At 43.9% G+C, this 15536-nt stretch overlaps 2 protein-coding genes and 1 pseudogene across 4 annotated transcripts; 1 reads left to right on the forward strand and 2 right to left on the reverse strand.

Annotated features, from left to right (window-relative positions):
* LOC9306489 overlaps window positions 1-15536 on the reverse strand; it is a 59990-nt pseudogene that overhangs the window by 26604 nt on the left and 17850 nt on the right.
* On the forward strand, window positions 2826-11197 carry LOC110226080. The gene is made up of 2 exons (XM_021016664.1): window positions 2826-3695; window positions 11160-11197. The coding sequence occupies exons 1-2, from the start codon at window positions 2843-2845 to the stop codon at window positions 11195-11197; spliced, it is 891 nt and encodes a 296-aa protein (XP_020872323.1). The 5' UTR covers window positions 2826-2842.
* LOC110226638 lies at window positions 11232-12808 on the reverse strand. Of its 3 annotated transcripts, XM_021018828.1 has the most exons (4): window positions 12443-12808; window positions 12279-12374; window positions 12150-12237; window positions 11232-11727 (listed from the first exon to the last, which is right to left on the reverse strand). In XM_021018828.1, exons 1-4 carry the CDS (start codon window positions 12590-12592, stop codon window positions 11285-11287), a joined length of 777 nt encoding a protein of 258 aa, XP_020874487.1. In that variant the 5' UTR covers window positions 12593-12808; the 3' UTR covers window positions 11232-11284. The 3 variants fall into 3 exon arrangements, with proteins under 3 accessions (XP_020874487.1, XP_020874488.1, XP_020874489.1); XM_021018829.1 differs by lacking the exon at window positions 12279-12374; XM_021018830.1 differs by lacking the exon at window positions 11232-11727 and having other exon boundaries at window positions 12168-12318.

Here is a 15536-nt window from a genome sequence, read left to right on the forward strand (position 1 = left end):
TAGACCATCGCACAGACGGATCGATCGACCGGGATAGGCAGATCGATCGTCGTGTCAACAAGTCGGATCGACGTATGACCGGATAGGTGTACGATCGGATAAGCAAATAAAGGTTTAGATCGGCGGATTGATCGATCGTACCGATCGGCGGGATGACCGATGGTATGTATCGGAGATCTTGTCGAGGGAACATGGCGGATTACATGATCGAGGATTCGATGGGAACCGCCAAAGGGTTTGACGACTTGATTGATGGTTCGGGTCGATAGCTCGATTATGGGGTCGATGGATCGTCCGTTCTATGAATCATATCGTCGAGGGAAGGACACGAAAAGGAAATGGATCGGCAAATCTAAGATTGTCAATATGGAAGTATTGACGAATCCAAAGATAGTCCGATAGATGATATGGTTAACGGGAAGTTAATCGGGAAGGCGTATAAGGGGAAGGTGTTCGAAGAAGCACGAGGATAAGTGCAACCGAACACACCCAAGGGTCGCCCATGGATGCAATCTCACCGGTAAAGGGAGTAAGCACCGAGAATGGGTAAGTGACGTGGTTCACCATGTAAGGATCTAATATCGCGGCCGCCTTCATGTATCAATCGCCATGGCCGATGGTGAAACCGATTAGGAATCGGTAACGCCAATGGTGACTCGACGGATAACCAACGGGAAAGTCCACAGTGAGAACCGGTGGACAAAACGGATATTGGACCCGCGAGCAAACCAAATGCCGACGGACGAATGATTTCATGGGCTAGCCTACGATAATCCGACGAATGATTTCATGGGCTACCCTTGGGTGTGATAATGATATTGTTCGGATCGCATGGATGGATCGGTAAGCCGAAGGCGTTATGACCACCATGGACCGTACGAGTAAACGGTTAGTAGACCGTGGGCGGTCGTAGTGATAAACGATCGGATCGGAAACATGGATGGTTCGATAAGCCGAGGGCTTGATCGTCCACCATCAAACCGAAGGGGTGTACGTTTGGAGGACGGATGGACCAATGAGCCAAGAGCTTGATTTGGCCACCGTGAACCAAGGAAAACGTACGATCCCCAATCTCTATCGTAGGGACTTAGACCAGTGGGGTTGGTTGGATGAATGGCTAAGTAACGATAGAGATTGGTCTATCAATACACGATTGGTTAAGAATCGTTGTACGAATGGAATAAGGCGACGAGAGGGCTAAGAGAAGGATCAATAGACGGATCGAAGAGGAATCAAATCCGCATGTAGGCCAAGGTATGTAAATGCATCTAACTTATTAGTTAAGATAGACGTTTGGGAATTGGCCGTTGGATTAGGGATACAAAGAATATGCAATCGTTAGACTTAGAATGGTTAGCGAACAAATTGCATGACTTGGCCGAGTTAATGATCGATCTAAAGTCTAATGGACAAAGATGATCAAACCGGTACAAGGGTTGGTTGGAATTAAACCAAGGGTAGAAAGACTTCCGCTGGGTACTAAGAAAGCGATTACAGAAGTAAGCCTCGTAAAGGCAATTCTATGTGAAATCGCAAAAAATATGGAGGTTCGGCCGGGAAGAGGCACGAACGTGTGACCATGGTCGCTGGACGCCGAGACGTCCGGGACGGGGTCTCACAGGGACCAACCAAAGATTGCCACATAGGCAGGATAGAATCCCGGGGAGCATAAAGCCCGTTAGACTTACAAGCCCAAGAACGTGGTCGAGATGGTTAAATCACAGAGAAGGGTCGAAGTGGTGGCACCTCAAGATGAGGACAGAGTCGAAGTCCATTTCGAGACTTTTTGGGCTAAAGGGGGCAAAGCCCATGGAGATCGAGATTAATTCAAAATTCGAACGTTGGAGCATTAAACTCAAAGATTGTAACAAACATATTTAAGAGTGAATAATTGCATTTAATTGGGAGTTAAATGTTGTTTGTTAGTATAAGTAATAGGGCCAAGAGCCATGTAAAGGACACGCAATTTTTCTAGCAATTATATTATAGTCATTTCCATTACAATTCATAGCTTTTACATATCAAATTTTGTCTTCAAGAATAATCTTTCCCACTAAATAAACAAATATTTGAGTGTGTGAATCCGACGTCCATATTTTGGCGCCGCCTGTGGGGACAGAAGATTCTTGAGTTGTCAGATTTTCTTCACTACATTTCCGAGATAAGCAGCAATGTCTGGAGGAAGCACCCCTGACTCGTCAGTAGCTGAAACTCTCAAGGCCATGCAGCAAACCATGTCGGAAATATCACAGAAGTTCTCGGACGTGGAAAAGGCTGTGGACACACTAAAAACAACCCAGGTATCTCTTGGTCAAAGCGTCAATACTATACAATCTCGTGTTCGTTCTCTAAGTGAAGGAAATACTGATGGAGTCCGAAGAAGTATGTTCAATTCGCCAAGCTCCCTTGTGCGAAATGAGACCAACGAACAAACAACTCCTAACCCAGCAATTCAACCGGTGGAAGGGGAGACGCAGCTCGGAGATGAAGATCAGCTTGCGGATCAGTACGAGCAAGAAAGCTTCGACCAGTTCGAAACCATGAGAAAGGTTAGCCAGGAACTAAAAGAAATGAAATCAAAGTTCCACCAGGCCACTAGTTTGGAGCCGGATATCAACCGAGTCATTGAGGAAGCTAGGCGAACACCTTTCATCCCGCGAATCGTAAATTTGAGAATCAAAGATTCTCGGAAACTCAAACTGGATCCTATAGTGGACTGGAAGATCCAAAGAGCTATCTCGCAGCTTTTCTGATTGCTGCTGGAAGAGTCGAATTGGATGAAGCTGATGAGGATGCATGATATTGCAAACTCTTCTCGGAAAACCTTTGCGGTCAAGCACTAATGTGGTTCACCCAGCTGGAACCAGGCTCAATAATTAATTTTGACGAGTTGTCGGCCGTGTTCCTAAAACAATATTCTATCCTTATGGATAAAATCGTTTCAGATGCTGACCTTTGGAATCTAACACAAGGGCCGAATGAGTCACTTAGAGCTTTCATTACCAAATTCAAGGGGGTGCTATCAAAACTCCCAAGAATCTCGCAGCAGTCAGCTTTGTCTGCCCTACGAAAAGGTTTGTGGCATGATTCAAGGTTCAAAGAGGATCTAATACTTCACAAACCGGATACGATTCAAGATGCACTTTTCTGTGCAAACAATTGGATGGAAGTAGAAGACGAAAAAGAGAGTTTTGCGAAAAGGAACAAACAAGCGAAACCAGTGGTCACCTTCCCTACCAAAAAGTTTGAGCCTAGGGAGAACCAAGGACCAAAAAAGTTTGGATCGCAAACCTTCAACAATACCGTCGGGAAGCAATTTCAAGGAAAGGCGAGGTCAAACACTTGGGTCCGTGACGAAAGTTTGTATTGTGACATCCATAAGGTAACCGAACACTTAACCAAAGACTGTAGTGTCCTCAAAAAGCATCTCGAAGAACTATGGGCCAGTGGAGATCTTTCCAAATTCAAGATAGAAAATTTCGTGAAGGAATACCACGAAGCGAAAGATAACTCCAAAGATCAGAACATAAAAAGACCAAGGTTGTCCAATGAAGAAGAACCTAGGAGTTCGAAGGGAAAAATCAATGTAATCTTTGGAGGTTCCAAACTTTGCCGAGATACGATCAGTGCCATAAAAAAGCATAGGCGAAATCTCTCACTCAAGACAAGCCTGGGCGAAGAAGTTGACTTTCAAGGTGCGTCAATATTATTCGATGAAGAAGAAACACGTCACCTCGAAAGACCTCATGATGACGCCCTAGCCATTACCCTAGATGTTGCCAACTTCGAATTGTCGAGGATTCTCATCGATACGGGCAGTTCGGTCGATTTAATCGTTTTAGGTACTTTGGAAAGAATGGGAATCAGTCGGGCAGACATAGTGGGACCTCCATCTCCTTTAGTGGCATTCACAAGTGAGTCAGCCATGTCTCTCGGAACGATCAAGCTGCCAGTTCTTGCCAAAAGGGTGTCAAAAATCGTAGTCTTCGTTGTTTTTGATAAACCGGTAGCTTACAACATCATCCTTGGGACTCCATGGATTTATCAAATGAAGGCAGTCCCCTCAACATATCATCAATGCATCAAATTTCCAACTCTTAGTGGAGTGGAAACAATTCGAGGAAATCAAGAAGCTTCACGAACGTGTTATGTCACCGACTGAAGATCCAATAGCAATTAACGAAACCTGCGAAGAAGGGAATAGTTCCAAGATTTCCTAGTGGGCAGAAAGAGGATGATGTAGTAATCGAAGTAGTATTAGAAGAAGACAAACCAAATCGGAAAATCCGAATTGGAGCTACTTTGACTTGCGAAATTAAAGAATCTTTGATCGAACTCTTGAGGAAAAACAAGATGTCATTCGCATGGTCGGCAGCGGATATGCCTGGCATAGATCCAAGCATAATTTGTCATGAACTAAACGTTGATCCAAGCTTCAAGCCTGTTAAACAAAAAAGGAGAAAGCTCGGAGTCGAACGAGCAAAAGCCGTAAATGACGAAGTGGACAAACTTTTAAAGATAGGGTCTATAAGGGAGGTGCAGTACCCGAAGTGGGTGGCAAACACCGTCGTGGTCGAAAAGAAGAATGGAAAAGACAGGGTGTGCATTGACTTCACCGACCTCAATAAAGTATGTCCAAAAGATAGTTTCCCGCTCCCGCATATAGACCGGCTCGTGGAATCTACCGCTGGGAATGAATTATAACCTTCATGGACGCTTTTTCGGGTTATAATCAAATAATGATGAATCCTGAGGACCAAGAAAAAACGTCGTTTATCACGGATAGAGGTACTTATTATTATAAGGTAATGCCCTTTGGTTTAAAAAATGCAGGAGCAACTTATCAACGGTTGGTCAATAAAATGTTCCATAAGCACCTCGGAAAGACAATAGAAGTCTACATAGATGATATGTTGGTTAAGTCGTTGAAAAAAGAGGATCACGTTAAGCATTTGGAGGAATGTTTCGAGATTTTCAACCAGTATCAAATGAAGCTGAACCCAGCGAAGTGCACGTTCGGAGTCCCACCCGGAGAATTCCTTGGTTATATTGTGACGAAAAGAGGAATTGAAGCCAATCCAAACCAAATCAATGCCTTTCTAAACATGTCATCTCCAAAGAACTTCAAAGAAGTACAGCGTTTGACTGGTCGGATTGCAGCTCTAAACCGGTTTATTTCAAGATCAATGGATAAATCTTTACCTTTTTATCAAATCTCGAAGGGAAACAAAGGATTCATTTGGGATGAGAAGTGTGAAGTAGCCTTCGGACAGCTTAAAGCGTACCTGACTACTCCACCTGTGTTGTCTAAACCCGAAGTGGACGAGAAGCTCTATTTATATGTTTCAGTGTCAAATCATGCAGTTAGTGGAGTCTTGGTCCGGGAGGATCGCGGAGAGCAAAAGCCAATTTACTACATAAGTAAGTCAATGACAGATCCAGAAACAAGGTATACAATGATGGAGAAGCTCGCACTTGCAGTAGTAACTTCAGCCCGAAAGCTACGTCCATACTTTCAATCTCATCCAATCGAAGTGTTAACCAACCAGCCACTCCGAACAATACTTCATAGTCCAAATCAGTCCGGACGATTGGCAAAATGGGCAGTGGAACTAAGTGAATATGATATAGAGTATAAAAGCCGGGTCAGCATGAAGGCTCAAGTTTTGGCGGATTTTCTAACCGAACTACCAGTGCTAGGCACACCGGGACAACCAGAGAATCAGACTTGGAAACTGTACGTAGACGGATCTTCATCAAAATAAGGATCCGGGGTAGGAATCAAGTTGGAATTTCTAACGTCGGAAATTCTTGAACAGTAGTTCCGCCTATTGTTTAATGCTTCTAACAATGAGGCAGAGTATGAAACACTAATTGCCGGACTTCAGCTGGCACAAGGAGTTGGAGCTGAAGATGTGGTTGCTTATTGTGATTCACAGTTAGTAGTTAATCAGTTCAATGGCGATTATGAAGCGAAAGACTTGAGAATGGAAGCATACCTCGAAGTAGTGAAGGGTCTATCCAAAGACTTCAATAAATTTGAACTAATTCGCATACCTCAAGGAGAAACACAACCGCAGATGCACTTGCCGCGTTAGCGTCAACATCAGATCCTGAGCTGAAAATAATCATTCCGGTGGAATGCATCTCGGAGCGAAGCATTAAAGCTGACAAAGAAGCTCTCGTTGTTACAAGATCTCGAGCAGCAGCGCGTGAACGTGGTGAGCCCGAGGTCGAGCTGCCACCTGTTAAACGGAGGAAGTCAAAAAAACACAACAAGGAGACAGATATACTTCTAGAAACAGTTATAGAGACGGAACCATTAATCGAAGACGACAATCCCGAACCAGACCTTGAACCAAATGAACATCCAGAACCAGAACCACGAGTATTTCATGAGATTGACCAAATTCCGGCTAAAGATTGGGGAGCTGATTGGAGGGAGCCAATAAAGCACTACATCGTGACAGGTGAGTTCCCAAAAAATAAGTGGCAAGCCAGGAAAATGAGAATCGTTAGCGCAAAATTTTGTCTATCAAAGGATACGTTGTATAAGCGAGGTGTCAGTGACCCTTACCTATTATGCATTTTTGGGCCCGAAGTTGAAGTCGTCATGAGAGAAGTACATGAAGGGCTTTGTGGCAGTCATTCATCTGGAAGGGCTATGGCTTTTAAAATAAAAAGAATGGGTTATTATTGGCCCACTATGATCACGGATTGTGTCAAATTCGCTCAAAGGTGTAAACGTTGTCAACTTCATGCACCATTGATCCATCAACCTTCGGAATTATTCTCCTCCATCTCCGCCCCGTACCCATTTATGAGGTGGTCGATGGATATCATTGGACCATTGCACAGATCAACTCGAGGAGTACAATACCTGTTGGTTTTGACGGACTCTTTTTCAAAATGGATTGAAGCTGAAGCATATGCTAGCATCAAAGATTCGGCGGTGAATACTTTCATTTGGAAAAATATCATATGTCGACATGGGGTTCCATACGAGATAGTTAATTATAATGGACCACAGTTCATCTCGCACGAGTTCGAGGCTTTTTGTTCGGAATGGAGAATCAAAGTCAGTTAACAAGACAATTCTGAGCAATCTCAAAAATCGCCTGAGTCACCTAAAAGGAGGATGGTATAATGAACTCCAACCCATCCTATGGGCCTATCGTACAACTCCTAGACGACCTACTGGGGAAACTCCGTTCTCTCTGGTTTACGGCATGGAGTAGTACCGGCTGAACTCAACGTGCCTGGCCTTCGCCGAACAGAAGCACCATTAAATGAGGAAGAGAATTCAGCGATGCTCGATGACTCGCTGGATACCATCAATGAAAGACGAGATCAAGCTCTAATTCGGATACAAAATTACCAGCAAGCAGCAGCTCGATACTACAATTCTAAAGTCAAAAGTAGGCCATTCTTTTTTTTTTTTTGAATTTAATGTTAAATTATATTCAAAGAAAAAATAAACGTTTATACATTGAATGCAAACTTTTTAAAATTTCTAAATAAAAGAGTCTAACTTTCTTATTGCCTTGTTGCGAACCACGTTTGGATGCCACCATCGAGGTCACCTCCTCTTGTGATCGTAGACAGCCGATTTCTCACGTTTTTGTCTATCCGTCTTACCAGCCTTTCCGTCGGAGAAGGTGGTTCGCCATGTCGTCTGTTATTCCTCTCTCGCCAAATAGAGTGTATCGTGTTTTGGAAAGTATATCCAAGAAGGAATCTCTTTACCTTGTCCAAATCTTTTCTGGCTAGTATCAACATCACATCATTCCAGTTCGCCGCGAAGTGTTCATTGAATATTCCTCTCACTAGCTCTTCCCAAATCTTCTGCGAGTAGGTGCAATGGAAAAATAAATGTTCTCTGGTCTCCAAAGGGTAGTTCCAGAAAACACAACTGGTGTTAGCATTCTGATTCCATTATGCATTCTCTCACCTGTTGCAAGTCTATTTTTCAACAGCAGCCAAGTTAGAAAAGCATATTTCGGTGTGGCTTTCGGGAACCATATTTCTTTGTAACCCTCCATTGTCATCCTTGCAGTTCTTATTTGTGACCATGTCTCCTTTGTTGAGAAGTTCTTCTTATAAACATCATTCTTTCCTTTCCATAAAGCAACGTCATGGTACCCCTGTTGTCGGTTCTGTTTTTGCTTCTTTACTTCAGCTTCAACTAGGTTTAGTAGAGGTTGTCGATGCTTCCTTGTTCTGGCCAAGTTCAGAACGTCTCCAACAGTTCTGTGTATTGGAATGCCCAAATCAATACAACCTCTTTCCCCTAGTACTTCATGAAGACGCCCTAAAGGGCTCCACACGCCAAACCAAAAAGAAGTGGTTTCTCCGTTTTTCACCTCCACCTTATGGAACTGCTTTGCTTTCTCTCGATACTTTAGTAGTTTTTTCCAAATCCATGAACCACAAGTAGAGCTTTCTTTCACTGCCCAGAAAGAGCCATTGCGAATGAGGTATTTTTTTACCCAGTCTACCCATAAAGAACCCTGAGCTGAAAGGATTCGCCAAATCAACTTCAACATACACACTCTGTTTGCTTCTTCTACTAAGCGTAACCCAGGCCTCCCTCGCTCTTCGGTGTACAAACATCTGACCATGCTACCTTAGCTTTCTTGGCATTCAAGGAGGGCCCAGACCACAAGAAAGCTGAACATAATTGATCAATCTCTCGAATGCAGGCTTTAGGTAATCTAAAGGCGGCGATCCAGAAGTTGGTGAGGCTAAATATTACTGAGCTGATCAACTGGAGTCTCCCTGCAAAGGAGAGTGTTCTTGCTGTCCAAGTATTTATTTGTGTTCGGATCTTTTCTACAAGTGGAAGATAGTCCGCAGCTGTCATTCGTCTCGTTAACAGTGGCAGCCCCAAGTAACGAACTGGTAACGAGCCATATTCAAATGGGAATTGTTGGAGAATTTCTTCTCTTTTTTCCAGAGTGACGCCTGCTATGTATAGTGTTGATTTTTCTAGACTGATTTTCAGACCTGAGTGGATGGCAAAATCATCAAAGACTTCAAGAGCTCCCTTAATAGATTTTTTTTCTCCATCGACAAATACCATCAAATCGTCTGCAAAGCATAGATGCGTGAGCTTCAATTGTTTGCAGCGTGGGTGGAAACCAATTCTCTTATCGTGTGCTGCCTTGTCTATTTTCTGGGAAAGGACGTTCATACATATGACAAACAAATAAGGGCTGAGCGAGCAGCCTTGGCGGAGTCCTCGATCGCTGCAAAAATAACCAGCTAGTTCACCGTTGACTTGAATTGAAAAGGAGGCTGTGGAGATGCATGTTTATACCCATCGAACATAAACTTCCGGAAAATCATGTGCTCGCAGCGTATTTAGTAGAAAGTCCCACTGTACCGAGTCAAATGCCTTCGAGATGTCAATTTTCATTGCACACCTAGGGGAAAATGTTTTATTATGATAGTCTTTAATAATTTCAGTGGCGAGTAAGAGGTTCTCCATGAGCAATCTGTCTTTGACGAAGGCTGATTGGTTTGGCGAGATAAACTTTGGGAGAATAAGCTTGAGACGGTTAGCAAGGATCTTAGAGATGACCTTATAGAGAACATTGCAGCAAGAGATCGGTCTGTAATCTTTCATTACCTTAGCCTCTTTTTTCTTAGGAATCAAGGCTAGTATGGTAGAATTTACTCCTTTGGGTAGGAACCCTGTCTTAAAGAAAGATTGAATTGCTACTGTAAAGTCATCACCTACTATCAACCACGACTCCCTAAAGAATTTGCTATTGAAACCATCTGGACCCGGAGATTTATTAGCTGGCATTGCAAATAGCACCTTTTTGATTTCTTCTTTTGATACTTCTGCTGTAAGCAACTTCTTGTCATTCTCATCACATCGAAAAGTCAGAATCTTCTCTAGCTTTGTACGTGACCATTCAACATAATCGTTTGGTTTCAGCGAGAGAAACTCTTTAAAATATCTCTCCGCTTCAAATTTGATCTGTTCCAGATTATCAACTATTCGACCATCATCACATTGAATCTCCTTAATGTTGTTTCTGATCTCCCTCAATTTTGCGGCAGTATAAAAAGCTTTATTATTTTGGTCTCCTACTTTCAGCCAATGTAGCTTTGCTTTCTGTCGTAAATAGCTTTCTTCAATGTCTGATAATCTCTTCCACTTTACATATGCCTCTGCTTCGTCATTAACAGCTTGTGATGAGGGGTTAGCCATTGTCTTCTCCTGCAAATCACATAGAGATTTATAAGCTTCTTTTGTTTTGATCGAGATAGCTCCGACCATCTTTTTGCCCAGCTGTCGTAAATGTGGTTTCAGTCCCTTAAGCTTCTTTGAAAATCTATGCATTGCAGAAGTTGAGTGAAACAGAGGTTGCGACGTACGCCATCGTGCCTCAAGTTCTTGGTGATACTCCGGAAGCGACGATATGGAATTGACATACTTGAAAGGTTTTTTAACTCTCTTCTCTTCCTCTGAGATATAAAACCTGCATCTTAAATGGTCAGAGCAACCCCCCGGCTCAAAAACAGAATAAGATTAATGATACGTCTGGATCCATTGCTTGTTAACTAGCACTCTGTCCAGTTTTTTTGCAAATAACACCGTCATGTCTCTTATTACACCATGTAAACCGCTGTCCCTGAAAACTCATGTCAGTGAGCTCACAAACTCGGACTAAATCTTGAAAATCCCTCATCCCTGCTGGAATCGAAGGTGATATGTCATGAAGAGAGTGTTCGTCTCCCTCTAGTATTTCATTAAAATCGCCGCATATGAGCCAGGGCTTGTCGCGGAGTAGGGGTGAAACATGATGATGTTTGGTAGGCCATTCTTTGTAGGGGACTATGTGCTAAGGCGAGTTTTCGACAATAAAAAGGAAGAAGGCGCAGGCAAACTCGGCATTATTTGGGAAGGACTTTATATTGTTACCGAAGTGGTTCGAAATGGAGTTTACAGGTTGAAAGACTTAGAAGGCAATCCAGTCCAGCGACCTTGGAATGTGATCAACCTAAAGAAGTTTTATGTTTAAGTGGGCATGCATTTTATTATGTAACATGAACTACGGTGTGGCTTGATCCCGAAACGGGTACGTAGGCAGCTCGGAAACGAGTTCAGCTACTAATAAAAATTTTGTTTTATTTTGTCTTTAAAGGAAAAAAGTTTGACAATGCAAACGTACAAGGCAAATAAAGTTTAACTACGTGAACGCACGGAAACTGGAAGCAAAGCATTTATTCAAACGAACAAGACAAAGTGTCGATCTTCGCACACTTCGAATTAGGGAAATCCTCCCGGAGAACAGAACACTTGAACTCCTTGACCAGCGAGGTCAAGAATTGGCATCATACAATCCGTGATACGAGCAAATTCGGAGATTCCAAGCTCGATCCATTCTCCGGGGTGAGAGCTGAGGATGTGAAGATCTCTTGATATCGCAGTGACCCTGCGTTGCATTCTATGTATCTTTTTCCGAAGTTTTTTCTTTTCCAACGATAGCTTCCGATGTTGAATTGCGAGCGCTTTGATAAAGGCCATCGCAATCTCTTGGTCTTTATCTGGAAGATCCTTGATCAAAGCGCATGGAGCTCGGATTTGAGATCTGAAGAAGCCGCAAAGTGGGGAAGGTCGCCTACTTGGCACAGTTGGAACATCTTCATCCATCATTCCGATCCTGGAGAAATCTGGCATAGACTCAGAACATCGAAGGTTGAAATCCATACCTGCAGAAGTAAGAAGAATAGTGAGGAGTGAAGGGAAGTTGAAACTGTAATTTATAGGGGCGTCATATTCCTAGCAAGCTGCGGATTCAACCCTGGAATGAAGAGATTCGCGGCGAGATTTATGCCCTTTAACCGATCCTGCATTCAAGACATATCTCAGAAACTATTTCAAGAAAAGGAAAGAAGAAAAAACTTCCATAAACGAAACGGGTTGAAAGCCCATTATGAGTCCACTTAAAAAAAAAGAGAAAGAAAATTGAAACGAAGTTCGGAACATTTATGGAAGGGGCTCAGGAACAGACTCCTTCATCGCCGGTTTAGCATTCGAAGTAGATGGCTCGCTACCCACTTCGGGCTCGTTTCCGATGGATGCTACCCTCCTCTTCATCCTCTTCTTTGCTATCGGACGGAGCGATCTTAACCGATGCATTCACTGGCCTCGAAACTTGACCTTTTGCACGGAGATACATCCGGAGCATCCTCGGGATCTCTATAATAGAATCGAAGTTCCTCCACTCCCATTGAAAGGGATCACTCTCCAAAGCCCTCACCTTCCTCTCCACTTGAGCAATGCGAGCCTCGAGTGTTTGCCTCTTGAGGCCCAGCCGCTGCCTCTCGTCGCCCAAACGGCGATATTTGTCGACGACCTGTCACAGAAAAAAGTAAATTAAAAGAGAAAGGCATAAGGGTTTGGTCAAGAGAGGTGAATTCTGACCTTGTCTATGAAGTCGTAAGCCTCTTTCTTTTCCCTCGAAGGGAAGTGGAACACGGCATGAGGAAAGAAAACGCTAGTCGGCTCGAAGCCGTCGCCAGACAAGAACAGTGGGCTGCCAGGATCGACGGGGGTCACATTTTCGTTCTCCATTATTGTAAAAATTATCAAGGGAATTTTGAAATTCCTTAGAAGAAGTTAGAGGCAAACATGCCCCTATTTATAATAGGTCTAGGGTTTATCTTGAAACCGTAAATTTAATGATGGTAGCGTTCCCGAGTGGTTAAAACTGTTTTTGAAAATAGAGAAAAGGCAGTTATTGCCTTAAAGTCGTGCGGCTTTTCCTATTTCCCAAGAAAGGGAAAGAGCAACCGTGGCATTTAAGGCAAAAAGCCCGTTAAGCAAAAAAACTTTTAAGGCCCAAGCCCAACGAATTCACCGAGTTGACTAAACCCGAAGTGGGGAACTCGTGTTAAGCCGAGCTTAGTTCTCGTATTCCAAGAGAAGGGCTTGATCAGCCTAAAAATCTCAAAAAACATAGCCACAAGGCCAAAGAGTGTTATAAGCGGACTTTGCAAACCTGCACGTTATTTTAACCAAACCCTCTAGGGATTATAATTCAAAAAGGTTTAAAAGCATCCTCAGGCAAATATCATGTTCAAAAGAAATTAATAATAAAGCCTCCTTAGGCGAAAACAAAAACATAAAGATTTAAGCAGACACCTCGGCCTCCACTTCAGATATCAGGGTCTCACTCGCCTCTTTAGCCGGGACTTGCTCAAAAGAAGCTCCATGCTCGTTCTCGACTGCGCAGTCATCTTCTGGGGTGACAACCGACGTAACAGGGACTTCAGATGGGGCAACACTTCCCGTCTCATGAGGACCTAGGAGGAACAGTTCCAGTCAGCTAAAATTTAAAAGCAAGTAAAGGGCAAGTGTTAAGGAACATGGACTTACCAGCCAGTCTAAACCCGATTCGCCCAAGGGAGGTGACTCGGTGAAGAATTCCTCAAACTGCTGAGGATTGAAAGAGGAAGCAGGAATGGTTGCGAGGCGACTTCGCTTTTCAGCTAGATTAGTCGTCAGATCGGTCTTTTCCTGCTCTTCGGAGAAACTTTCTTCATGGATTTGCTCCAACAGGAGTAAGTTGCTCTCGTGCTCCTTGATGTCAGATTCTAACATCGATCGTGACTTCTCGGTTTGCATGAAGCGAATGGCCCCTTGGATCAAGTCCATCCCATGTCCTTTGACCTCTTTCCTCGCCTTTGACACCGATTTCGCCAACTCGGAGTCCCGCAACTTGGTGATCGCCTTATACTTTGCGTTAAGTTCAGCAAATTGGTTGGTCAGGTTATAAGCAGCTGATTCGGACTCGGTGAGTCTGTCCTGAACACCAGAAAGTTCATCCTGGAGTTGGTAATTCCGATCATGCTGATCCTGCAATTCGTGTTTTATCGTCCCGAGCTCAGATGTGAGACTGTCAACTTGGTCTTCCAGTTGCTGCTTGGAGCCGGAAGATGATCGGAGGTTAGCCTCAAGAGTAGTAAGCTTGCCTTTCAACGAATCAATCTCCTGTAGCTGACTAAGCAACAATCCTTCGTAGTGCTCAACCATATCGTTGAGTTCGCTGTTTGCCTAACATTTCGTATAAATTTGGAATGGTAAGTCAGTATGAAGGGTAATAGCGAAACTAGGAAAATTTGGTGGAACTAACCCGAGACGAATGATGCGCATGAAGTAAATAGCGTTCGCAAATTGCAGGACGCCACTTATCGAAATCCGGCAGGATCAGACCCGATCGGGTCTTGAAGCATCGAAAGACGCTACCTTCTTTCTCCATAGCTGTGAAAATAGAAGAAGGAGAGCTATAAAACTTGGAATCCGGATGAGATAAAAACCTTTAATAATGCATAGATCGTCACCTGTAAGCGATTTGACCTGGGGGACAAGAGCAGGTTTTGACTTCGAGGAAGCATCTTAAGGCTGAGAACCTTCCTTCTAGGGAGACACGCTCCGGGCAGCCTTCTTACCACCGTGTTGGGAAGAGGAAGACATGTCAACGGGAGCAGGAGGACCCATTGGTTTAGTAGGAGGAGACGATCGAGGAGAACGGTCAGTCCGGGCCCTCGACTTCTCCCTTCGCGGAGAAGAATCACTGCGAGATGACTTGTCTCTCTTCCTGCGAACCAAGTTCTTAAGCGGTTCGTTGCTAAAATCATCTCGGGGAGGACGAGGAGAATCACGACAAGGAGATCTGACCCTCCGAGGAGAACGTTCTTCACGACGTTCACGGCGAGGTGTTAAACTGAAAGCAGCAACGGATCTGGCTCCCTCGGTGCTGCTATCATCGACCAGCAGGGTCCTGCTATAGTCTTTTTTGTCAATAGCGATCGCAAGGAATGCTTTGTTTTCATCGCAAGCCTCAGTTATCGGCTTGGAAAGCTTCTTGCACTGGGCAGTGAGGGCCCGAGCTGACATTCCCTGGGTTGAGGGAGGAGGCGGAAGACGATGAAGTTGATTGGGGAGGCTCATCCTAAGTTTTTGATTGGCTTCAATGAACCGATCGAGGGTGAAAGAATTCCAAAAGGTTTCCCCTTCAAGGATTGTTTTGAAGAACTCGATGAATTCTTCAGACGGAAGAGTCGGAGAGATGAAAGCTGCGAAGTGAAACAGCGAGTTTGGTCAGTAAAATAAAACAACCGAGAAAAATGTGTATCTGACCTAATTTCTACCAGGCTTCGTAGACCACTTTGATGGGAGTTTTCTTAATCAGGAACCAAGGATGGTGCCAGTTTTCGTCCTTGTTTGGAAGGTGTGAGATGATGTTTTTGTTGGCGTTTGGGTACGCCAAAAAGTACCCTGTTTTCCCCGGCGAACTTCTCACGCTTAGAAGTTTGTTCAGTTCGGAGACTCCGATAATATAACCAGCCTCCGCCGCAACGGTTATAATCCCGAGGATGGTTCGGAGAAGATTGGGAGTTAATTGAGGTAAAACAATCTCAAGAGCCGTTAGGTATCGAACTAGAGCTTCGAGAAGGGGGAAGGTTAATCCGCAGCCCCTGAAACAGATTTCATACACACAGAAGTAGCCGTCGCG

Source organism: Arabidopsis lyrata (assembly GCF_000004255.2).
Source record: "Arabidopsis lyrata subsp. lyrata unplaced genomic scaffold ARALYscaffold_7, whole genome shotgun sequence".
Taxonomy (NCBI): Eukaryota; Viridiplantae; Streptophyta; class Magnoliopsida; order Brassicales; family Brassicaceae; genus Arabidopsis; species Arabidopsis lyrata.

What these genes read in the sequence shown, in the direction of transcription:
- LOC110226080 (XM_021016664.1), top strand. Translation starts at nt 2,843, where the DNA reads ATGTGGTTCACCCAGCTGGAACCAGGCTCAATAATTAATTTTGACGAG. An exon ending in CGAAGAAGTTGACTTTCAAG is followed by an intron (nt 3,696 to 11,159) that starts GTGCGTCAATAT and finishes TTGTCTTTAAAG; the next exon opens with GAAAAAAGTTTGACAATGCA.
- LOC110226638 (XM_021018828.1), bottom strand. Translation starts at nt 12,592, where the DNA reads ATGGAGAACGAAAATGTGACCCCCGTCGATCCTGGCAGCCCACTGTTC. An exon ending in CTTACGACTTCATAGACAAG is followed by an intron (nt 12,375 to 12,442) that starts GTCAGAATTCAC and finishes TTTCTGTGACAG; the next exon opens with GTCGTCGACAAATATCGCCG. An exon ending in TTGCTCAAGTGGAGAGGAAG is followed by an intron (nt 12,238 to 12,278) that starts GTGAGGGCTTTG and finishes ATGGGAGTGGAG; the next exon opens with GAACTTCGATTCTATTATAG.